Genomic DNA, 25,723 nt, shown 5'->3' on the forward strand with positions numbered 1-25,723 from the left:
TTTTCTATTAGGAAACATTTAAGTTTTTTCCAGTTTTTGCCGTGATAAATATTACCACAAAGAACAATTTTTGCATATTATTGTGTATTTAATGGGCCCAGCATGTCTCTGCTGTGCTACTCTGCTTATTATTGTGTATTTTAAGTTCACACTAACCTCTTATAAAATTAAGTATAATATGATCAATGTCAGTGCTTTTAGCAATTTGGGGGCAAAACTACTGAAATAGTCTCTTAAGTAAAGAGATTGATCTTTAGAAGGTGTAGGCTACAAGTTTGATTCTCTAGCCCTTAAATGAGCCAGTAAGAAAACAGTACAAACTGCAAGAAATCTTTTTGTTTCTAGTTATGGTTATTGCAGGAGCAACATATCCAGAAGACAGAATTGTCAGTTTGCATGAGACAAACAGTTTCTTTTGTTTTTTGTTGTAGTGTGAAAAAGAGGGCCAAATTTCCTCTTAAAGCCAGAGGAAATGGTAGGTGACAAACCAGATTGGAGAGAGAGGACAAGTGCTTATCAGCAGTGATTGTTAGGAGCTACAGAGGCAATAACAGTAAAAAAAAGCAGAGAGGAGTGATTGTTGTAACTAGACTGACTAAGGTAAGAGTCTCTCCGCAGTCTTGATGCAGAAATATCTCTTATATATACAGCGATGAGAAGTCCTCGTCCAAGCCCATAGAACTGTGAGCACCAAACTTTCAAAAAGATTAATCTTCTGTGTGTAGCTTATTTTAGGTGTCACCTTGAAGAAAGGATATATTAGTGGTGGGTACTATTTTTTTTAAACTATTTTTCTGCATCCCAGTATTAACTAATGAATTCAGTAATTGATTTAAAAATGGTTCTTTCTTTCTTTCTTTTTTTTTTTTTGAAGATTTTATTTATTAGAGAGAGAGAGAGCGCAAGCACAAGCAGAGGGAGAGGGAGAAGTAGAGTCCCGCTGAGCAGGGAGCCCTTCATGACCTGAGCCAAAGGCAGACGCTTAACTAAGTCACCCAGGCGCCTGTGCGTTTCCTTTTTTTTTTTTTTTAATGGTTGTGTTTCAGTTGCTGTGTTTTAGATATTATATTTGGATTATTGAATCAAATGTGGTCGTGTGTATTTTTTAGAGTATAAAATGTTAAAGATGGTAATGTATTCTTCAAGTTTTGTGCAGTTTTTGATCTTGCATTATTGCCTGATGTGTACTTTTAAAGTTGCTGATACCTGAAATTCTACTGAAGTTAAAAATTAAGGACTTTTTGTAACAGCTAGCAAGGAAGCCAACAAAGATTATTTCTAGGTTAGTGTCTAAAGAATGCAGGAGTCAATTTGAAGAGACCCTTTTGGCCAAAAATGGGACCATTTGACCATTAATCAGAGTAACTGAAATGGATTGAAATAGATCAAATAATGTTTAAATCTATGAAATAATGATACATACACAAATTACTGTGTCACTACTTCAGGATAGTACGTAGTGAACTCATTATTTTGAGAACTGGTAAGTAAGGAAAAAATTTAGTCTGATTTTCTTGTAAACTGTACTGCTGAGTAACCAAATATATGCGGGGAATTTTCTTTTTGAAGTATTCTAACAAATGAAGAAGTGGTACAATTTGTATATCACCATTTTATACCCACCTAATGGATAAATGGTGCTGGGCACTGAACAATAGCAGACACTACACAAATAAAGAGACAACCAAATATTATGTGGTACTTGATGAAAACACTTACTGCTGCTTTTTTTTTTTTTTTTTTTTTTTGAAGTATGCTCTAGGCCCAACATGGGGCTCAAACTCAAGACTGTGAGATCAGGAACTGCTAGCTATACCAGCTGAGCCAGTCAGGCGTCCCAGAACTCATCACTGCTTAATAAGTAATGTTTGTTCTAATAAAAAGAATCAGAATTTAGATAAAACCTTCACATCCATCAATTTATAGAACATATAGAAGAACAGGTTAAACAGCACCATGGGAATTAAGTCAGCAAAATTCAGACTGGAAAACTACCAGGACAAAAACTTATGTATGGCAAATAACTTGATTTCTTCAATTTAAAAATGGCTCTTAAAAAAAAAAAAAGAAAGAAAGACATCCTGGGGATACCTGGGTGGTTCAGTCGGTGACTGAGTGATTCTTGATCTTAGCTCAGGTCTTGGTCTCAGGGTTATGGGTTCAGACCCTGTGCTGAAAAAAAATACATCCTGTGGCTTTCAGGAGGCTCAAAAGACATCTTAATCAACAATAGTAAATGGATCTTATTAGGATCTGTTCACACGCAAAAAATTATAACACTTGTAACAGTTGGAAATTGATGATATTTGATGATATAAGGCATTGCTTATTTTTTATCATGGTGGTTTGGGTGTGTTTTTTAGTTCTTATCTTTTAAAATACATATGAAAAATTTTATGAATTAAATTATTTTATGTCTGAGGGGTGCCTGGGTGGCTCAGTTAGTTAAGTGTCTGCCTTTGGCTCAGGTCATGATCCCAGGGTTCTGGGATTAAGCTCCACGTTGGGCTCCCTGCTCAGTGGGGAGTTCCCATCTTCCTTTCCCTCTGTCCCTCCCTGCAGCTTGTGCTCTCTACCTCAAATAAAAAAAATCTTTATAAATAAACATATAAATAAATAATTTTATGTCTGAGATTTGCATCAAATTAACATGGAGGTGAGGAAGTATTGGTGCAGGTAGATATGAGACTAGGTTCTCCATGAGTTGATAATTGCTGAAGGTGGGCAATGAGTACCTGGCCATTTATTGTACTTTTTCCTACCTCTGCATATGTTTGAAATTGTCTGTAATGTTTGAAGAACTGAGGAGAACCTTGAAAAAAAATCTAGAATCAAATCATGGAAATATTTATATTCTTTTTTTTTTTTTAAGATTTTATTTATTTATTTGACAGAGAGAGAGATCACAAGCAGGCAGAGAGTCGGGCAGAGAGAGAGGAGGAAGCAGGTTCCCTGCCGAGCAGAGAGCCCGATTCGGGGCTGGATCCCAGGACCCTGGGATCATGACCTGAGCTGAAGGCAGAGGCTTTAACCCACTGAGTCACCCAGGCGCCCCTGGAAATATTTATATTCTAAATGTGGATTTTTCCAACTGTGGAGTAGGGACAGCTGCGTGGCACAGTCGGTTAAGCATCTGCCTTTGGGTCAGGTTGTGATCCTGTGGTCCTGTTATTGAGTCCTGCATCAGGCTCCTTGCTCAGAGGGGAGCCTGCTCATTCCTCTCCCTGATGTTCCCCCTACTTGTGCGCTTGCACGCTCTCTTTCTCTCTCTGACAAACAAATAAATAATATTAAAAAAAAAAAAAAGACTGGAGTAGTCTCTCTTTAAACACTTTAGTACAGCTTATAAAAGCATTGGATCAGTGGGTGGAAAAAAAAGCATTGGTGGCATATTGGCTTTGTTAGGTACTAATCACAAAAGATACCTTGGATAGGACTGACAACACCAGTGGCCATGGAAAACAGTATGCTTTTCTGGAGGGTGCGTTTCTTAGGATTTGCTTTAGTCCTTGCTTCACTGATTTGACTAATAGGCTACAGATTTTAGTATATTATTATTATTTTTTTATATTTATTTGCTAGGGAAAGAAAGAGTGAACACAAGTAGGGGGAACAGCAAGCAGAGGGAGAGGGAGAACCAGGCTCCCCGCTGAGTGGGGATCCCAATGTAGGACTCGATCCCAGGACCCTGGGATCATGACTTGAGCCAAAAGCAGCTGCTTAACAACTGAGCCACCCAGTCACCCCTAGGCTACAGATTTTAATGTGCAAGGAGGTGCATTGTTATATTTGCTTTATTTTAGTGCAAGGGTAAGCCTTTAAAAAATAGAGGCAAATGCCCAAAAACATACTGGGCCTTCAACAATTACTTGCCAAATAAGGGAAACAGTAAATTGATAGAGATCACAAGTAGGCAGAGAGAGGAGGAAGCAGGCTCCCCGCTGAGCGGAGAGCCTGATTCGGGCCTTGATCCCAGGACCCTGGGAACTTGACCTGGGATCATGACCTGAGCCGAAGGCAGAGGCTTTTACCCACTGAGCCACCCTGGCACCTCTGGGAGATCACTATTAAGCAGTTAGAAAAGTTTCACCCTCAGGGTGCGCGGCTGGCTCAGTAGGTAGAGCACGTGGCCCTCAATCTCAAGGTGGAGTTCAATCCCCAAGTTGGGTGGGATGGGGTGGGGGGGAAGGAAAGAAAGAAAAGTTTCAGCCCTTAAATGCTTAACCCTCCACTCAGGAAAAACTTGACTGTCTCTAATGATATGCCTTTATTATTTCCTTTATGCCTTTAAAAAATATGTAAATTATTCACAAGATGTTCAAGGTCTAGTACTCATAATTAAAAAAAAAAAGAGAGAAAGAGGGTCACATGAAAGTAAAGACAGATTTAGTTTTTTGCCACTTCAGTGCAAGTGTGGAATATATTTTTCTTCGGTATTTCAGCCCTCCAAAGCCCACAGTCAACCAGATGCAGCAGCTGAAGTGCTTTGTAATTAGTCTTCTATTCTTCCCTCAATTAGAATTCCTGTGTACTGAGGGATCTCACCAAATGTTGATCTAATTATCTGATTAAAAAAAATCAGTGACAGTATGAATGACTGATTAATATAATTCACTTATTGATTGTGAAATGAAAGAGGAATAAATCTCTAGCTAGCAGAAGGACACAGGGTAATTTTGAGTAGGAAGCCCTCCTTACCTCCTCCCTCTCAGAGTTCTCTACTCTGAAAAGTACATTATGCCAACATTTTCTTAACATGTAACCAGCATATACAAAATAAAAAGTATCGTATGTCAGAGATGTTTCAGAAGAGGTGAATGATGAGAATGTCTATCTGATTTTACGTATTTTAAGTTTCCAGGGGCACCTAGGTGGGCTCAGTGGGTTAAACATCTGACTTTGGCTTAGGTCATGGTCTCAGGGTCATGGGATCGAGCCCTGTGTCAGGTTGCATGAGGAATCTGCTTGTCCCTCTGCCTCTCCCTTTGCTCTTGATCGTGCATGCTCTCTTTCTCAAATAAATAAATGAATAAAATATTTTAAAAAAGACTTAAAAATAAAATGTCCCATATAAATAAATTTACAAATTAGAGAATAAGAATATTATTATTTTTTCTTTACAAAGCATAGTCTCCATACACCTAGGGGTCAATGAAACACCTCTACAGAGAGGGTGGGTTGGCGTGTGCATCTGGGTATTTAGCAGAATGAAAGTTGTATTGTTATTCTGTAAAATTATTTTCTTTCTAACATAGTGGGTATGTTTTATTGGGTATAAAATCTTTGTTGTGAGTTTGTTTGAAATTAAATTTTTTTTTTTTTTTTTTTGTAGAATGGCAGAATGTAGTGACATTGGGAAGCTTTTCAAACATGGTTCGCTATAGTCACCCATTTATTTGTACACTGAGTCAAGTGAAGTCATACTCCACAAATGTTCAGAAGGAAGGACAGGGATCACAGACTTTCAGAGTGGAAAAAGTACCATCATTTGATGAAACAGGTATGTATAAATCTTTTAAAATAATTTTTTTTCTATATACTGAAATAGCTTGTGTAAGATTATTTGTCCCTTGAGTGTTTGATAGAACTTATGTACGAAACTATCTGGGTTAATGTTTACTTTGTGGAAAGCTATTAAACTGCTAATTTACTTTCTTTTAATTTTTCTGCTTTTGACTCAGTTTTGGTAAGTTCTACTTTTTTCTGGGAGTTTGTCCACTTAAACTAAATTTTTAATTTACTGGCATCAAGTTCATAATAGTCTCTGTATACTCTTAGCAGCACTTATAGTTACATCTTTTTTTTAAATTCTTAATGGTGTTTGTCATTTTCTTGATTAATCTTTCCAGAACTCTGTCCATTTTCTTATTTTTCCAAGTAGTATCTTTTTACTTCGAATATTTATATTGTATGTTTGTTTCCTGTTTGGTTAATTTTTATTCTTACCTTAATTATATCCTCCTGTTTTCTTTGTGCTTATTCTGTCATTCATTTTTAAATGATCAGATAGCTACAGCTGAACAATACATTGTTCATTAATTCTGTACCTTCCTTTTCTTCTAAAGTAGGTGTTTAAGCCACGATAGCTCTGGTGGATTTGACAGTCTTTCCTTTAACAGTTGTCCCTAAAATTTCGCTTTATATATTTTGTAGCTATGTTATTAGATACATAACCATTTAGAGTCGTTACATAACACTGATGCATTACATCCTTTCTTTTTATGTAACAACTCTTTTTTTTTTTAGTGTCTCTACCAGATGTTATTAGTATTTGCCTGTTTTCCCATCCTTTAACTTTAACCTTTTTTTTGTCCTGATTTGATAATCTTTGTTTTATAATTGGAAATTTAGTCGTTTATATTTACTGTTATCACTGATATATTTGAGCATATTTCTGCCATTGTCTCATGAGCTTCCTTGTGGGTTTTTAAAAATTTTTTTAAATTTTATTTTATTTTTTAAAGATTTTATTTATTTATTTGTCAGAGAGAGAGAGAGGGAGCGAGCACAGGCAGGCAGAGGTAAAGGAAGAAGCAGGCTTCCAGCTGAGCAGGGAGCCTGATGTGGGATTCGATGCCAGGACCCTGGGATCATGACCTGAGCCGAGGCAGATGTTTAACTGACTGAGCCGCCCAGGCGTCCCTGGTTTTTTTTTTTTTTTTTCCAATTTTTTTTTGCCTTTTTTTTACTTTTTTCTCACTGCGCTATCCTTTCTCCCCCATGTGCACACAGATACATGCACTAGCTTGGGAGTTAAATACTCTATGTACTTCAAAGACTAAAGGTAATTAAAAAGCTTAACATTTTTTTCTGAAAAATATAAAGAACTTAGAATCCTTTAATTCTGGTCACTTTCTCCCAACTTAAATGCTATTTATTGGCTAGTATATAGTCTGTTCTGATCTATCCCTTCTATACAATATATATCATTATTTGTTCAAATTTCTCTAAAATCCTTGTTAACCACCTTTTCTTATTTCTCTGGTCTTTCTGTCTGATGTGGTACATCTTATACAAGTTCCTTTAGGTGAGGATCTTTTTATGGTAAAGGCAATTTAAGATGTTACTCCAGTGTCTTTTGGGTTCTGTTGCTGTTGAGAAGTCACATATCATGCTTTTGTTCTCATGTCTTTTCTATTTTATTGCTTTTTAAATTTGATTAACTTTATTTTGAAAGTCTTTTTCTTTGGTGTAAACTGCAATTATACTATGTATGTATTTCTGCATACTAGGTATGTATTTCTGTCTATTTGTCCTGCTTGAGATTTGTTGGGCTTCCAGGAACTGAGGATTAGTGTTATTCTGTAATTCTCTGTCACTCTCTATTACCTTTTCTTGGTTCTCTCTCTTTTTAAAAATGTATTATTTATTTAAAGATTTATTTATTTGAGAGAGAGACTGAGCAAGCTTGCGGGGAGAGTCAGAGGGAGGCGGGGAGAGTCAGAGGGAGACGGAGAGAGAACCTAAGTAGATGTGGAGTCTGGTGTGCGGGTTGATTTCATCACCCTGAGATCACAACCTGAGCCAAAACCAGGAGTCTCACTCACACTTAACCGACTTTGCTACCCAGATGCCCCTTTGCTCATTTATTTTTAAGATTTTTAAGTAATCTATACACCCAAGATGGGGCTCAAACTCTAAACCCTAAGATCAAGAGTCACATGCTTCACTGACTGAGTCAGTTTTCAGTTATCTTTTATCTCTTTTTGGAACTCTAAGAATTATGTTAGATCTTTTTGCTTTATTTTCCATGTTTCTAAATCTCTCTGTCGTATTTTGTATTTCTTTATTTTTCTGGCCTGAAATCTGGATTATTTTTTTATATCTGCCTAGTTTGCTGATTCCCTTGTTAGTTAGCCTCTGGTCTACTGGTTGATATGTATGTTGGGTTTTTGTGTTTTTTTTTTTTTTAAGGTTTTATTTATTTGACAGAGAGAGACACAGCGAGAGAGGGAACACAAGCAGTGGGAGAGGAAGAGGGAGAAGCAGGCTTCCCGCTGAGCAGGGAGCCTGAGGCCAGGCTCAGCCTGAGCCAAAGGCAGACACTTAACCGACTGAGACACCCAGGCACCCCGTATGTTGGGTTTTTAATTTCAATGATTATATTTTTCATTTCTAGAAATTGTTTACTTTTCACCTTGCTTATTTGTTCTCTTGTTCCTTATGTTTTCAAACTCCTGTTTTATTACTTACCATATTAAATTTGTCTATTTTATATTCTATAAATGAAAATTGTATCTGAAATTTTTTGGTTCTTACTATATTATCTTTTTCCCTTGTGCACTCATTCATGATGCCACATCTTTGTTTTTTAATTGAGAATTATTCATTTTCCATGGAGTTTAGTATTTTGGAACTATTTGAAGTCTTTCTGGATTGAAGATGCATTTCTGCATAGTTTGCTTGTGCCTCACTTAGCTGCTGGGAGTACAGCTTAGGACCAAATTAACTTAAATTCTTTGCTTTAGACTTTTTGGACCACTTTGGTAGCATGAATTCAGACTGCAAACTTGTGTGAGGGCTGACTTAGCCTTATGTTTTTCATCCCCACTATTTAACACCAAAGGAGAGGTTGGCATGCTTTCTTGCTGTTCCCTTCTGTGTGTATTTTTTTTTTTTTTTTTTTAGTTCACAGTTATGCTGTCTGTCTAGCTTTCTTTCTGGGTGTCTCCTGTTAGATGTTCCATCTGGAGTAGAATGTAGTCGTCTTCTCTTGTCTCTCAGGCCCCTAGCAGCAATGGAAGTAGAAGCTCAAAGACTGTAAACCTCAACAGAGGGACGCCTGGGTGGCTCAGTTGTTAAGCTCTGCCTTGGGCTTAGGTCATGATTCCAGGGTTCTGGGATTGAGTCCCACATCGGGTTCCCTTCTCAGCAGGAAGCATGCTTCTCCCTCTCTCAGCCCCCTTCTCCCCCTGCTTATGTTCCCTCTCTCACTGTCTCTGTCTCTCTGTCAATTAAACAAATAAAAAAAAAACTTAAAAAAAACAAAACAAAACACCTCAACAGAAATCTCGGGGGAAAGGCTGGCTTTGGTGTTCTCACTTAGTCTGTAGAGGTTCAGCTCTCCTTTTGTTTTTGCCCTCTTTGCATCATTTTTTGCAATGTGTTTGAAAAGATTTTGTCCAGGATATCTGGTCTGCTGTGCAGCATTAAAATGAAGTCCTTTATTCATTAATTTATTCAAGAAGTATTTTACTTTTAGGGGTTTTATTTATTCATTTTGGAGATAGAACAGGGGGAGGAGCAGAGGGAGAGGGATAAGCAGACTCTGCTCCGAGCGCAAAGCCAGACTCAGGGCTCAATCCCACATCTCTGAGATCATGACATGAGTCAAAATCAAGAGTTGGACGCTCAACTGACTTGGCCATCCAGGCACCCCAACATGTATTTATTGAACACTTTTTATATGGCAGCAAAATAGAATGACTCTGAGTTTATTCCTAAAACGAAAATTAAAACAAAGTTAAGCAAACAAAAATAATACTGCATGGTAAATACCACGGTGGAGGAAATACTGTGTGCTGCAGGGGTACTTAGAGGGGTATTGAACTGAGTCTTGAATGGTTGAGAAAGTTTTCCATGAGGAAATGTTACCTAGTTAGGGACCTAAAAGAAAATTAGGTATTGGTGTGATGAATGGTAGAGAAAGGCAAAACTACAAGTGATTTAGTGTGATTAGATTAGTGAGTATGGGACCTGGTGGTGATGTTGGTAGTTTTGAGAGCACAAGGGATGAATGTCAGGTGGTCACCAAAGTCAGATCAAGGTGTTGTTGAGGAATTTGGACTTTGTTTTCTAGGCTGGGAATCTGTTAGAGTATTTTAAGTAGGGGAAGTACTTGATCAGATTTAAAGTTTTAGAAAGATAATAGTTGCTGACTAGAAAACCCATTGGAAAGGAAGGAGTGTAAGAGCAGTATTACAAATGAGGGTCTAGACTACGATAATGGTGATGCTTTTTTTAAGTGAGTAGGTGAACTGGAGATTTAGGAGCTGAATAATTAGGACTTGGTGATTGAATTTAGGAAAAAGAGAAGAGGATCAAGTAAAGCATGGTGCCTGGTTACTGACTGGATTGGATGATTGTGTAGATGATTCATTGATTTCTAAAATTGGGAATACCAAAACGAGAGTGTATTTTAATGAGAAGATGGTGATTTAGTTTTGGACATCTGAATTGTAGGTGCCTCTGTGACATCTTAACAGATGACTGGTAGGCAGTTGGGTGTGCTACTTTTCTGCAGTGAGACATCATCATCTCATCATCTCTTGGCTGGATTACTGCCTTCTCCCTGGGCTCGGTGCTTCTATTCTTTCATGCTCTTTATTCTTCAGCCAAACCAGCCTCCCTTTGGTTCTTAGTAAATACAAACCTTGTTCTCATTATAGGGCTTTTCCTCTAGGTGCTTTCTCTTTCCAAGGTGAACTTCTACACATGGCTGACCCCTTTTGGTCACTTATATCTTAGTTAAAATGTCAACTCTGTACAAAGTCATTCTTTAATCACTTCATCTAAAGTAGCCACCCATTCAGTTAGTTAAGCATGTCTACCTTTGGCTCAGGTCTTGATCTCAGGGTCCTTGGATTTAGCCCTGTGTGGGGCTCCCTGCTCAGCAGAGAGTCTGCTTCTCCCTCTGCCCCTTAAAACCTTAAAAAAAATAAATAAATAAAGTGACCACTCAGTCAGTCTTTAATATTAGCCTAATTTTAATTCTGTGAGTAGCAGTTAATACTGATTGATATTTTCAATATTTCTTTTATTTCTCATTCCCTCCTTGTTTCTAAAGCCCCATGAAAGCAGGAGACTCAGTGCCTAGAGCAGTGGTTTGCACGTAGTAGGGGTTTAGTAAATATTTATAAATGAGTGAATGCGGAGTTCTAACTTGGGGAGAGATTTAGGATTAGTCATTAACTATACCCAGGAGACAACTGAAGTCATGAGTGTGTTTGGGGCAGTTCAGGAAGGGAGTTCAGAGTGAGGAGATAAGATCTTCTAGTACAGAAATCCCCAGTGAGTCAGGGGCAGATGGAAAAGGAGAAGCCTGCGAGAATACTTAAGAAGGAGCAGCCTGGAGAGGTAGGAGGGAAACCAAGGAGAATAAGGTGTCAGAAGAAGAGAGTGTTTGAGGAATAATAAACATTTCAAGACTACCTTTTCTTCAGTTGGATGCCTTTCACAGGGGAGTATCTTATAGATTCCTCGAGAAACCTGTGCTTGTGTTTACAATGCCTGTTTTTCATCCTTTTTCCTAAGCCCCATCCTCCCTCTGGGCTTCCTGTGCAGTTTTAACCAATTCGTTCTCTTTTCCTTGTGGTGATGGAGAACTGCAGGGACGAATATTGATTGAGAGTTTGCTATTAGAAGATGAAGGGATGGAGAGTGTAATGAGTCCCTCAGTTCCAGAAATAAGCATATTTATTGGAACATAGAAATGGGAAAAGAAACAAGTGATAAAATCATATAATTAAGGAAAAAATATGTTATAATACTCTTCTGAGGTGAACATAGATTCAGGCAAAAACACTTAATGTTGGTTCTGCTATACAAAATGCTTGAAATTGAAATCCGTGACCAGGTTTCTTTTTTCTCCGCTGAGTGAAATAAAAATGGTAGTTTATTTTCTTATATTAGAAATACATTGTTGGGGCGCCTGGGTGGCTCAGTGGGTTAAGGCAGCTGCCTTCAGCTCGGGTCATGTTCCCAGGGTCCTGGGATCGAGCCCTGCATCGGGCTCTCTGCTCAGCAGGGAGCCTGCTTCCGGCTTCCTCCCTTCTCTCTCTGCCTGCCTCTCTGCCTACTTGTGATCTGTCTGTCAAATAAATAAATAAATAAATCTTTAAAAAAAAAAAAAGAAATACATTGTTTACTGATGGTTTTATTTTGGGCTCAGTTTTTCAGAATTTGCTTAGGTCAAATCAGAACTTGTTAGCCATTAGATAGATAGCAAGTAATTGCTTGATTGAAAGATAATTTGTATATTTAAGGATTTGAGATTGACTTTTGAATAATTCAAATCACATGGTAAAGTCAGGAACAGCTCATTAAGAGGCAGAGACTTGCTAAGGAATCTTTAAATTTTTAAGGAGCATTCAGATGTTTTAAATTTTAGTAAAATTAGTTTTAATTTTGCTAATGACAGCAGATGTGTGGCAAACAGCCAGGGGTTGAGCTTTAAACAAGTGTCTAGAGATATTCATGGATAGACTATCTAGTTATTTATTGAAATCATAAAGATTCTACTCCAGTGATAGAGTATAAGTTTATAAAGATGTTGGTGTGCCAAATAAGTATTCATACCTGTTTTTGAACCACTTACTTGCATTTCTTGTTTATGATTCTTAGCACTGTATTATTAGTGGCATCTAGACAGTTTGTAGTGAGAAAAATATCCAGAAATATCGGCTATGCATGTAGCGCCTGTAGATCTATTAAACTAACCAAACCGAACCCCTGGTGGCCAATGCCTGATTACAGACCATAGTCGGGTTCGGTTTGGTTAGGTTAATAGATCTACAGGTGCTACTTGCATAGCTAGGTGCTGGAGTCAGACTTTGAACTTACCCACACACTCATATGTCGGCAGAAGCTGAACTAGCTTCTTCCATTTGTTATGTGAGGCTTTGTCTTGGAGGAGGCTGTAAGTTAGGGAGGCAAGAGGGAAAAAGAGGAATTGGATCCTGCTATTTGCTGGTTTCGAGACTTGGATAGAGGGGTAGGAATTTCAAACTGGCAGTAGGAAATCTGGTTCAAGAGAGAAGGATCAGATTGAGTTTTGAGCTAGAGCATGAGAAGGAGAGTGAAAGGATGTATCCTATTCAGAATAGGATGTTAATTAATTAATTAATTAATTGTTAATTAATAGGATTGTAATCCCCAAAATATAAAAGTATTCAAAGGATCATATTGCAATGTATACATTTCAAATCAACACATTATACACCTTAAACTTATAAAATCTTGTATGTCAGTTGTATCAATAAAAAAATAAAAATGCATGAAAAATCCTAGCTGTAAGAAAGCCAACAAAATCAAATGTGTATGATCTCTAGATGATGCTAAAATAATAGCCTGAATTGCTTTAAAATAAGTTTAATATCCTCAGAAAAATAAGTGAAGTACTCATATTTGAAATACATACTGGCAGAGTAAAGCCAGAACAAATAAATCTGGAAAAGAGCCAACTAGCAATCTTAGAAATGAAAGTGTAGTCACTAAAATAAAAATTTAATAGATTAGGGGCACCTGGGTGGCTCAGTAGGTTAGGTGACTCTTGGTTTTGGCTCAGGTCATGATCTTAGGGTCCTGGGATCGAGCCCTGTGGTGGGATCAGCTTGAGCTTTAACTCCCTCTTTCCCTACCCCTCCGGCTCCTTCTTACTCTTTACAAATATCTAAATCAATCTTTAAAACAAAAGTTTTTTTTTTTTTTAAGGTTTTATTTATTTATTTGACAGACAGAGATCACAGGTAGGCAGAGAGGCAGGGAGAGAGAGAGGGGGAACCAGGCTCACTGCTGAGCAGGGAGCCCGATGCGGGGCTGCATCCCAGGACCCTGGGATCATGACCTGAGCCCGAAGGCAGAGGCTTAACCCACTGAGCCACCCAGGCGCCCCTAAATAAATAAAAACTTTTTTTTTTTTTTAAGATTTTACTCATTTATTCGACAGATAGAGATCGCAAGTAGGCAGAGAAGCAGGCAGAGAGAGTGGAGGAAGCAGGCTCCCTGCTGAGCAGAGAGCCCGATGTGGGGCTTGATCCCAGGACCCTGGGATCATGACCTGAGCCGAAGGCAGAGGCTTTAACCCACTGAGCCACCCAGGTTCCCCAAATAAAATCTTTAAAAAAAAAAAAGGGCGGGTGCCTGGATGGGGCACCCCAAAACAAAAGTTTAATAGATCAAATAGTCATTGTCAAGTAGAGGATTAGTAAATTGAATTGACCCTTTGTGTGCATAGGGAAGCAAAAAGATTTTAAAAAATGAAAAGGCACTTAAAAGGCATAAAGCTCTCGGCTACATTTAATAGGCCATTTCAGAGAGAATAGAGAAATGGTGGAGAAGTATATAAAGAGATGATAAGAATTTTTCAGATTTTGGCAAAAACAAGAATCTTCAGATCAAAAGTACACTTTGAATACTAAGCAGGATAAGTTAAATTCATAGATTTCAAAACGAAAACAAAAACAAGAAACAACCCAAGTTGGGGCGCCTGGGTGGCTCAGGTGGTTGAGCCACTGCCTTTGGCTCGGGTCATGATCTCAGGGTCCTGGGATCGAGCCCCGCATCGGGCTCTCTGCTCAGCAGGGAGCCTGCTTCCTCCTCTCTCTCTCTCTCTCTCTCTCTCTGCCTGCCTGTGTACCTGTGATCTCTGTCTGTCAAATAAATAAAATCTTTAAAAAAAAAAAAAGAAAGAAACAACCCAAGTTAAAAGCTTCCAAAGAGAAAGTAAAAATGCTATCCAGTTGTTGCTCTTTTGAGGTAGACTTTTTATCTGCCACAATATGCAGAAAACACAGAGAGGAGTGATTTGGAGTAACATCCATGAGAGGGTGAAAGGAAAAAATGAATGTAGCTCTAGAATTTTACCCTGGTCTGAATAACCAGTCTAGAGTTGAAGGCAAAATAAACATATTTCACATTTAGAATGATGAATGTCATTTACTATTAAACCACCCACATTAAATAAAGAAACTTTTGTTTCTTTTTGTATGTATTTGTGTAAGATGCACAGTAATCCCAGAGGGAAAAAAGCATTGAAGGGGCGCTTGGGTGGCTCAGTCAGTTAAGTGTCTGCCTTCAACTCCGCTCAAGATTCCAGGGTCCTGGGATTGAGCCCCATGTTAGGCTCCCTGCTCAAAGGAGAGCCTGCTTCTCTCTCTCTCCCTCTGCTGCTCCCCCTGCTTGTGTAATGTGTATATATATATATATGCATATATATATATTAGGATATAAATACAAGAGAAATTTTTTTAAGGGTGAGATTTTTATTACACAATATCAGATAAAAATATAATAAAATCAACACCTGGGCATTTACCACCCAATCTAAGAACCTAACGTTCTTTTTTTTTTTTTTTTTTTAAAGATTTATTTATTTATTTATTTGACAGATCACAAGCAGGCAGAGAGGCAGGCAGAGAGCGGGGGAAGCAGGCTCCCTGCTAAACAGGGAGCCTGATGCGGGGCTCGATCCCAGAACGCTGGGATCATGATCTGAGCCGAAGGCAGAGGCTTTAACCCACTGAGCCACCCAGGCGCCCCAGAACCTTACTTTCTTGATCACATTCTCCTCGTATTCCCCTTCACCCTGTGTATCCAAAGTGATTGTCCTGGTCAGTCCCCTCAGCCTCCAACACCCATCTGCCAGAGCTCCGGCGCTACCTCTGGCTGGTGGTCCTCTGCAGGAGGGAGAGAGCCGGTAGGTGGCCGCTGATGGGGGTGGCCGGTGGCCCTGTGAGTGGGTGTCGGCATCTCCATGGGGTTGGCCCGTGGCAGGCGCCCATGTGCTCTAAGGTGAGGGGTGCATCCAGGAGGTTGGGAGGTAGGAGTGGGGACAGCCACGTGTCCCTGTGTGCTGGGCTGGAGGCCAGGGACTGAGCCGCCACCTGGATGTGTAAGGCACACGTAGTTGTAGAGCTGCCACAGGTCCTTGACCCTGGTGAGCAGCTGCCCTTTGGGGCCTTGTTTGCCCCTTGAAGCTGGGTGCCAACCCCCTGGCCCTCTGCATGTATGGTGGCCACCCTCACAGTAGTGTGACCTGTCCTGCCCCAGTGGCCACTGGCTTAGGGCAGCCTGACCTAGAGGGAGCTTCATTTTATCTCTTCCAAACCATGTCAGTGAGGATTCTGAGCTGGAATTTGTTGGGAAGTAGTTTCTTCAACTGCTATTCTCTTTTAATGTGGCAAGCCCTGCAGTAGGTGCAGGAGAGACAGTAAATTCTGTGTTTACTAGAGCATTTCCACTGCTGCACTGAGGGCACATGCACCTTCAGTGGGACTTGGAATTCTGGAGAATTGCCTTTGTGAAAAACTGGTTATAATTTTCTTTAAATCCCATCTCTTAGTTTTCCCTTTTGTTACATTTCGGGGAACATCGAGAAACCATGAACAACTTTAGTAATGCAGAATTTGACTTCCGTTTCTTCTTGAAGGCTTTACTGCCAAGGGCATTCTGAACCAAAAAATTAATGAAGTTTGGTCTTGTGATAATAAGAATGCCTTCTATATCGCGGACCTGGGAGGCATTCTAAAGAAACATATGAGATGTTTAAAAGTTCTTCTTTGGGTCATCCCCTTTTATGCATTCAAATGCAATGATAAAACCATAGTGAAGACCCAAACTTGGGACAGGATTGTTCTGTGGCAGCAAGACTGAAATACAATTGGTGCAGAGTCTGAGTCCCTCCAGAGAGATTATCTGTGCAGATCCTTGCAAACAAGTGTCTCAGATTAAGTGTGCTGCCAGTAATGGAGTCCAGATGATGACTTCTTCATTTTTTATTATTATTTATTTATTTTACAGAGAGAGAGAAAGTACAAGTAGGCAGAGAGGCAGGCAGAGGGAGAGGGGGAAGCAGGCTCCCTGCTGAGCAGAGAGCCCGATGCGGGCCTCGATCTCAGGACCCTGAGATCATGACCTGAGCCGAAGGCAGCGGCTTAACCCACTGAGCCACCCATGTGCCCCAGATGATGACTTCTGATAGTGAAGTTAAACTGATGAAAATTGCCAAGGTACATCCAAAGGTAAAGTGAGTTTTGCAGATTGCCACTGATGATTCCAAAGCAGTCTGTCTCAATGTTAAATTTGATGCCACACTCAAAACCAGCAGGATTCTTTTGGAACGGGTGAGAGAGCTAAACATTGATGTCATCGGTGTCAGCTCCTACGTGGGAAGTGGCTGTACTGAGCCTGAGAGCTCTGTGCAGGCCATCTCTGATGCCTGCTGTGTCTTTGACATGGGAGCTGAGGTTGGCTTCAGCATGTATCTGCTTGATATCAGTGGTGGCTTTCCTGGATCTGAGGAGGGAAAGCTTAAATTTGAAGAGCTCAGCATCAGGTTTATCATTTATAAACCCAACACTGAACAAGTATTTCCCATCAGAATCAGACTTGGGATTGAGAATCATAGCTGAGTCTGGCAGATACTACATTGCATTAGCTATCATGCTCACAGTTAATATCATTGCCAAAAAACCTCATATTAAAGGATCAGACAGGCTCTGATGATGAGTGTGAGTCAAGTGAATAAGCCTTTATGTATTATGTGAATAATGGAGTAAATGGATCATTTAATTGGATCCTTTATGATCATGCACATGTGAAGTCCCTTCTGCAAAATAGACTCAAACCAGATGTGAGGTACTATTCAGCTAGCGTATTGGGTCCAACATGTGATGGCCTTGATCACATTGTTGAGAGCTGTGATTTGCCTGAGAGTCATGTGGGCGATTGGATGCTCTTTGAAAAAGTGGGTGTTCATACTGTTGCTGCTGCTTCTGCTTTGGATGGGTACCAGAGGCCAGCTGGGTGCTATAAGATGTAGGGGCCAACATGGCCACTGATGTAGCAAATCCAGAATCACGACTTCCTGCGCCCTAAGTAGAGAACTAGGATGTCAGCCCCCTGCCTGCGTCCTGTGCCTGGAAGAGGAGGACGATGCATTCCCCTGCTGCCTGTCCTTCAGCTAGCATTTGCGTGTGGGTGCCATTCCTGTAGCTGTTAACTTCAAGTCTAGCTTGAATTGTGGGATTTGAAGGGACAATTTAGATTAATTACTGCTAGTTTTGAAATGTCTTTGTAAGAAGGGTTGGCACAGGTGCAACAATATGGAAGGCTAGGGAGATGGAGTCAGTTATCTGTGTTCCTGTGGAAACTAACTGAATATTTGTTTTTATAGGATTTTTATTCACTTCTCATACACGCTACCAAAGAGTGCCCCTCAGCTGCTGAGCAAGCGTTTGTAGCTTATACTTTGGCAGGATGGGCCAAAAGCTTAGTGTTGTGACCCATTTTCAAAATAAAGTATCTTGGGGTGCTTGGCTGCCTCAGTTGGGCGTCCTACTCTTGGTTTTGGTTGAAGTCATGATCTCGGGGTCCTAGGGGCACGCTCTGCATTGAGCTCTGCACTCAGCGAGGAGTCTTCTTAGGATTCTTTCCCTCTTCCTGTCCGTCCCTCTCTGCCCCTCTTCCTGATAAATTTTGTTTAAAAAATAAAAGTATTTTGAGGGGCACCTGGCTGGCTCAGTTGGTGGAGCCTGAGTCTCTTGGTCTCAGGGTTGTAAGTTCAAGCCCCATGTTGGGTATATAGATTATTTAGAAATAAAATCTATATTAAAAAATATCTTGAAATTAAAAAAAAAAACAAGAAAAAACTAAGTGGCTGTCCTGAATTTTGTGTTGAGCTCCATAAAAGGGAATAGATTTAAACATTTGTGTGTATTGTTTAGCTTGTTTTTTTTACTTTATTGTGTGGTCACTTATTGTGTGTATGCTTTTGTGTTTTACTTTTTTCATTACATTTTGGTAAGATTTATCCTAATGGTATATGTGTCTGGTTCATTCATTTTCATGGGGATAATTAGAGTACATACTTTTGAGGGTTGTGTGAATTAAATGAGTTGATAAATGCAAAGTGCTTAGAATAAATAGTGGTTGTCACATTGTAAAGGCTCAAAGAAAGATGGCCATTATTATATTTATAATATTCACTACTGTGTAAAATCTATGACCTAACGTGGTAGAACTGTCAATTCTTATAGACATTGGGGTTGTTTCCAATTTGAAGCAACAGACCAGTGCTGCTCTGAAATACTCATATACTTTTCTCCTTGTACTCTTGTGCAAGTTTCTATTAAGGCAAATATATTGACCTAGAAGTAGAATTTGCTAGGTCATAAGTTATGCTTGTGTTCAACTCTATCAGAAAATGGCAACTTGTTTAGCAAGGTAATTTGTCTGTTGGTATTTCCACCAGCAGTATATGAATTCCCATTGTTCCATATCCTTGCCAACATTAGATATTGATGTATTTCTTCATTTTCTTCTAATGATGGTTGTAAAATGGCTTCTTGTGGTTTCGTTGGGTTTTGTTTGTAATGAGGCAGCCATTTCTTCATATGTTTATTGGTTATTTATATTTCCTTTCCTTCTTACTGTCTTCTGCTTTGTTTTTCTAACGAGATATCTTTTTCTTATTGATCTGGAGTAATTCTTAAATATTGGTAGTTATCATTTGTTGATCCTATTTATTAGAAATATCTTCTCCCAATTTGAAGCTTTTCTTTACCTTTTTTAAAGGATCTTTTGATGGACAGAAGTTTTGTATTTTGATTTAGCAGAATATACCCATTTTTTCTTGTTTAAGAAATCTGTCTGAACCATAAAAATATTCTCTGTTGTCTGTTAGGTGTGTAAATGCCTTAACATGTAAGTCTTTACTCTACCTGAAATTGCCTGTTTATGGGGTGAGGTGTATTTAATTTTTAATTTTTATTTAATTATTCATTTATTTTGGGGGGAGGGAGTTGTACAGTTGTCCCAGTAGCCACTTGATAGTCATCTTTTCCTTATTGAATAATATCTCTACAATAGTTTCCCCCCCCCAAGATTTTATTTATTTATTTGAGAGAGAGCGCACAAGCAAGGGAAGGAGCAGAGGGAGAGGGAGAGGGGGAAGCAGCCTCCTGCTAAGCAGGGAGCCCGGCATGGGTCTTGATCCCAGGCCCCTGAGATCATGACCTGAGCCAAAGTCAGATGCTTAACTGACTGAGCCACTCTAGGTACCCCTCTAGAGTAGTTTTGATAAAAGAATTTATAGTATGTGTCCTTGTTTTGTTCCTTATTTTAAGATTTTATTTATTTATTTATTTGAGAGAGAGAGAGAGTATGAGAGGGGGAGAAGGTCAGAGGGAGAAGCAGACTCCCTGCGGAGCTGGGAACCCGATGCGGAACTCGATCCCGGGACTCCAGGATCATGACCCGAACCCAAGGCAGTGGCTCAACCACCTGAGCCACCCAGGCGCCCTGTTCCTTGTTTTGAAGAAATGCATCTAAATTTTTCACCATTGAGTATGTTTGATAGAGGTTTGTTTTATTTTTTAAGGAAGTCCCTTCTTATGTTAATTTTCAAAAGTTTGAAAGTTGCATGGGTGTCGAATATTAGTGAATGCTTTTTCTTTAGCTCCTGAAATGATTCTATAGCTTTTGTTCTTCAGTCTGTTAATTAGGGGCATTAATAGTTTTACTAATGTTTGACTGCTCTTAAATTCCTAGGATAAATACAGCTTGGTCTATCGTGTATTATCTTTTTTATACATTGCCAGATTGTTAGCTGATATTAAGTTTATATGTTTGTATGAAAGCAACTACTTATTGTTATTTTTTAATTAACTTTATAGCAGAAAATATAGGTGCCGAACTGAAAGCTCCACTTATTAAGCAAGAACCTCTCCAAGTAAGAGGTAAATATATTTTATTCTATTTTTCATTATAATGGTGTTTTGAATATACAAAATTAGTTTATATAGAGCTCTGTATAATTGTATTATTCTGAGTGTACTGCCTATTTTTATTTTTCTTTAAATATACTGACCGTAAAGATTTACTCTCCTGCTTATAAGCTAATTTCTACTGAAGTTCACTTTGCATTTTGGTCATAAATTTGGTGGTAATAATTTTTTCAAAAGTCCAAAGAAGGAAGTAATGGCAAATAAAAGTCATCCATTGCTTTATCATTTTTAGAAAAGTAATGTGATTAAACAGTACCTTTCAGTTCCAGCATGTTCAAATCCAGATAGAGTTTGGACATTCTTGTCCAACTTTCTGTTTTAGGACTAACTGGGTGATGAAGGCAATCTTGTTTGCAGCTCTGCTCTTTGTAATGAACTATGTCTCCTGACTACAAGGCAGGATGTTTGACAAGGGCAGTAACTCTGTGACTAGAAGCACCATGGCTTTGACATCAGACAAAAGTGGATTCAATTTGTGGTTCCAGGATGTATTAACTGTATGGCCTTAGGCATTTTTTCCGCGCCACAGTTTTCTCCCCTATAAGATTGTGCTAAAAATGGGATTTCTTTTCTAGGATAACCTTGAAGATGATCTGTAGTATATATAGTGACAGTTAAGAATAATTAACATTGATAGCTGTCACCATCATCAATACTCTGGGCCAGGACAGGCCAATAGGGATTTCCATATACTTTGAAGAAATCTTTAAAAAGTAATTTAAAAAAATACTCAGTCTTTCAAAAGAAAGAATAATTATTTGCTCCAGAGGAGCTCATCTGGATATAGAATTTTAGGATTATTAGAGTAAGCCAGTTTAGAGACTTGAAACTCACAGAAAAAGAATCCTGAACTTCCTTAGATATATTTTTTTCAAATAAAGTTTTGATTTTTATACTGAACTTTATGTTTGGAATGTTCTTCTTCTTATTTTTGCGTTTGATTTTAATAGTTAATATGATATTTTAAGAGTCTTTTTTATCTATTATATTGATGAATCATTTTAGTCTTAATTTCCTCTTTCCATTTCAAAGTATAATGGAAAACTTGTTAATTAACATCTGAGAATAGAATATGAAGTAACAGGGTGATAGTTGGAAATGGAAAACATAGTCATATGTTTTCAACATATGACAACAGAAAGTCATTTCTGTTGTTTTGCCCCTGCTCTTCAGATACTTGCTTATTTTATTTATCTGTGTCATACAATCGAAAGTCTCACTTTCTGATTTATAAATATAGACCGATATTGAGTGTAGTTTTTGATTCACAGACTATAATTGATGCCAAACTGATACTTTGTTATTGATATCTCTTTTGTTTGTTTGTTTTTTAATGAACAACTTGATACTGGTAGTAGGGAAACAGTTTAGTAGAAGGTAGTATTTCACCTATAATCTGTAGTAAACTTTCTATAATTTTTAACTGATAAAAATATTTCTTATGTTTACTTTAGCTTTCTTATGGACTATGGTGAAACAGTCCAGCAGCTTTAGGCTTTTTTGACTGCAATTCACATAAGAAATATTAATGACCTTATATATATATATATATATATATATATACACACACACACACACACACACACACACACACATTATTGTATGTAACTGAAGCAAAAGCTTTCACAAAACGTACTTATTCATTGTATGTAGTAATCTTTGTTCACTTTCTATTTGAATTTTTTATAAAATGCCGGTTTTACCCTGCAGTTTAGAAAACATTGAACGAGCATGTGATTTTTTTAATTGAAACCTCCTTTTCATTTAGACCCTAGACAATTTATTATTATTATTTTTAGACCCTAGACCATTGATATTGTATTAGTACAATTTAAACAGACCAGGAGTACCTATACAGGGTATCCATTAGACAGAGGATTGACATTTGGCGTCAGTTACAGATGACTGTGGAGATAAAATCTAGATGGCTACAAATGGAATTCTGTCCTAATCTGCACTTGGGAGACTTTCTTCTTCTGGTGCCATTCAGTGCATCAAGAAAAACATCAGTTTTTCTATGAAATTCATTAGTGAGCCCTCTTAAGTATCAACATATGTTCATCTTCTAATGTGATTTCTAATGTCCATATTTATGTTTTTTTATATTTTTGGATTTAGTCAAAGCAGTCCTTAAGAAGAGGGAGTATGGACCAAAGTACACTCAGAATAATTTCATCACTGGAGTCAGAGCAATAAATGAGTTCTGCCTTAAATCCAGGTACAGTAGTTGTTTTTTATAAAATGTGGTAGTTTTAGCTCATCTAAATAACCATGTATTTTTTGGATGTGTTACTTGCTGCTATCCATGTGGAAATTTTCCCATGACTACTTCCTAAATTGAAGAACTACTTTGTTCAGTTAAAAAAATGTTAAAATTGTTAGCTTATGAAACTGAATTCTGCTTCAGTGTGAGCAATCCAGTCTTTCCTGGTATCTTAAACCCAAAGAAGCAGATTCTTCAAGACGTCTGTATCACATAAGAACCTTAGGAGTTTTATTATTATGTTAATATGTGGCATACAAGATATTATCTTATCAATAAGATATTTGCATATTTGTATGTTTAACTTTTTAAAGTGTTGGGTTTTACATTGAAAAAAATAAAAAAAGTGTTGGGTTTTTTTGGCTAGTGGAGTTGAGTAATTTAGTTACATTTATGTTCTTTCTCCAACTCTGTTGAGCATAAATTATTTTTGTCTTCTGATATCTTTTTGTTATGAATTTTCTTGTAATCATAGATTTGTTGAGATATTTGTCACAAATTAAAAATTTCCCCCTCCTTTCCGTGTTTACCTAAGCAAGCCATATTACATGGAAAATTTCTTGACAATTTAGTTATCAGATTTAGCCTCCCCCTCATTATATCCTCTATGGTATATTATCAAGAAATAAGAATTCTTATAATCAGTTTTATGACTTACATACCTATTAACAACCAGTTGTGCCATTGATTGATGTAAAAAAAATGTCCTGTTTCACATGGTGTATTTCATTTAGTTCTCACAAAAATTTTGTGAATTAAGTAGATTAGGTATTGCTAGCTCCACATTGTAGGCCAGGAAACAGTAAAGACGTCAGTGATGACCCAGCTCATTTACTAAGTCAGCATCATGGGGTTAGAATACATATCTTTGGGGGCGCCTGGGTGGCTCAGTGGGTTAAGCCGCTGCCTTTAGCTCAAGTCATGATCTCAGGGTCCTGGGATCGAGCCCCGCATCGGGCTCCTTGCTCAGTGGGGAGCCTGCTTCTCTCTCTGCCTCTGCCTGCCCCTCTGCCTACTTGTCATCTCTGTCTCTCTCTCTGTCAAATAAATAAATAAAATCTTGAAAAAAAAAAAAAGAATACATATCTTTGATACCTTGTCCAAACTTTATACTAATATCTGATGGTTGGTTATTGATTTATTGTATTCTATTTATTTTAAAGATTTTGTTTTTAAGTAATGTCCACACCCAGTGTGGGGCTCAAACCCACAATCCCGAGATCAAGAATCGCATGCTCCACTGACTGAGCCAGCCAGGCACCCTATAATCTCCCAAGTTTAATTTCTTGGAACTTATACCAGCTTTTTATTTATAGGCCTTTTCATAACTCTTCTAAAATTTCCATAGGAAATTTGATCAAATTTAGAATGATTGTTTAGCAGTGACTTGATGAATACATAAACCTTGAGAATGGAAAATAAATAACATAGAATTGACAGACACTCTTTATGACTTGATACCTATAAATAGTATTACCATTTAGTATCACCACTTAGTATTAATCTGGATATAAACAAGTATGAGTATAAATTTTAAATTTTAAATTCTTAAGTAGAGGATGTTACTCTAATCCATGTTTTTTTCTACTTTTTTTCATACATCAGACATTGCAGTGGGGTGTCCATAGCAGATAAAATACAAACACTGATGAAGGAATTACATCTCTGCCTATCATGTTATGGTATTTTTAGTGAGCATCAAGAAAAATTTTTATTTTTTCACTGTCTCTAGACCAAATTTTGTGTACAAAATGCCATCTTTAGATTTTATTTATTTTTTTATTTATTTGTCAGAGAGAGAGAGGGAGAGAGAGTGAGCGAGCACAGGCAGAGGCAGAGGGAGAAGCAGGCTCCCTGCCAAGCAAGGAGCCCGATGTGGGACTCGATCCCAGGACGCGGGGATCATGACCTGAGCCGAAGGCAGCTGCTTAACCAACAGAGCCACCCAGGCGTCCCCAAAATGCCATCTTTAAACTGATCTTTCCAGCCTTAAACTGATCTGTATAGCCTTTAAAGATCAGGATCTAGGTAGTGGCTTTTACCTACCCCTAATAATCCTTCTAAGAACAAAAACTATGTGAACCTTTTCAGAATAAATTCAGCACGTTTCTCTCTTCAGTGATCTAGACCAGCTTCGAAAAATCAGACGACGAAGTCCTCATGAAGATACTGAGTCCTTTACTGTATACTTGAGATCAGATGTGGAGGCAAAGTAAGAACATGCTTCTTCTAGAATAAATGTACAAGGCAAATTTTAGAATAATAAAAACCAATATTGGATAGAGGTTTTTAAATGTTCTATTTTAAAAGCAGAATATTTTTATCTTTGCAAACTTGTTTGCGAATTACTAATATGTACTAGTTAACCAGAAGTATTTGATAATTTATAAGAAAATTTGTTGTTGAATTTACTTACTGTTTAGAGTTAATTTAGAAACATTTTTTAAGTCCTATGTATTTTTCCTAAAGGACCTTATGCTTTGTTGTCATCTTTTCATGTACTTATAGTTCATCTTGATTTAAATATAATTACAATAAAGTCATTAAAATTGTCCATTGTTGATGGCCATATATGTATGCACAGATCCTTGGAAGTTTGGGGAAGCCCTGAAGCTCTGGCCAGAGAGAAAAAACTGCGTAAAGAAGCAGAAATAGAATACAGAGAAAGTAAGTATATTCACTTTAAAGTGGTGTTAATTGAAAAGTAAGTTGTAGGTAAAACTTGGGCCTTTAATAATTGCACTTCCTAGTAGTTGCATGCCTCTCCGCTTTGGCTCTTCTGGTTCTAGCAAATATTAATTGCCACTTTGGGATTCAGTTACTTTTTAAAAACAGTATCAGGACGCCTACGTGGCTCACTCAGTTAAGTGTCTGCCTTCGTCTCAGGTCATGATACCAGGGTCCTGGAATTGAATCCTAGCATCGAGTTCCTGAGTTGGTGGGGAGCCTGCTTCTC

The 25,723-nt window shown here is 38.1% G+C and overlaps 1 protein-coding gene and 1 pseudogene across 3 annotated transcripts in view; both read left to right on the forward strand.

The window, feature by feature from the left end:
• Positions 1 to 25,723, forward strand: part of SLC30A9 (solute carrier family 30 member 9) — an 84,964-nt gene that overhangs the window by 5,929 nt on the left and 53,312 nt on the right. Inside the window, exons 2-6 of one of the 2 annotated variants that reach the window (XM_080797779.1) lie at positions 5,333 to 5,500; positions 20,394 to 20,456; positions 22,623 to 22,722; positions 24,887 to 24,979; positions 25,352 to 25,434. In XM_080797779.1, the coding sequence (XP_080653905.1) occupies positions 5,333 to 5,500; positions 20,394 to 20,456; positions 22,623 to 22,722; positions 24,887 to 24,979; positions 25,352 to 25,434 (507 nt within the window). The remainder of the gene's footprint in view (positions 1 to 5,332; positions 5,501 to 20,393; positions 20,457 to 22,622; positions 22,723 to 24,886; positions 24,980 to 25,351; positions 25,435 to 25,723) is intronic. The other variant, XM_080797780.1, reaches the window with a different exon arrangement.
• Positions 16,100 to 17,539, forward strand: LOC308339014 (ornithine decarboxylase-like; annotated as a pseudogene). The gene is made up of 2 exons: positions 16,100 to 16,474; positions 16,683 to 17,539. The product of its transcript is annotated as an ornithine decarboxylase-like (transcript).

This window comes from Martes martes (genome assembly GCF_963455335.1).
Source record: "Martes martes genome assembly, chromosome: 2".
NCBI classification, from domain to species: domain Eukaryota; kingdom Metazoa; phylum Chordata; class Mammalia; order Carnivora; family Mustelidae; genus Martes; species Martes martes.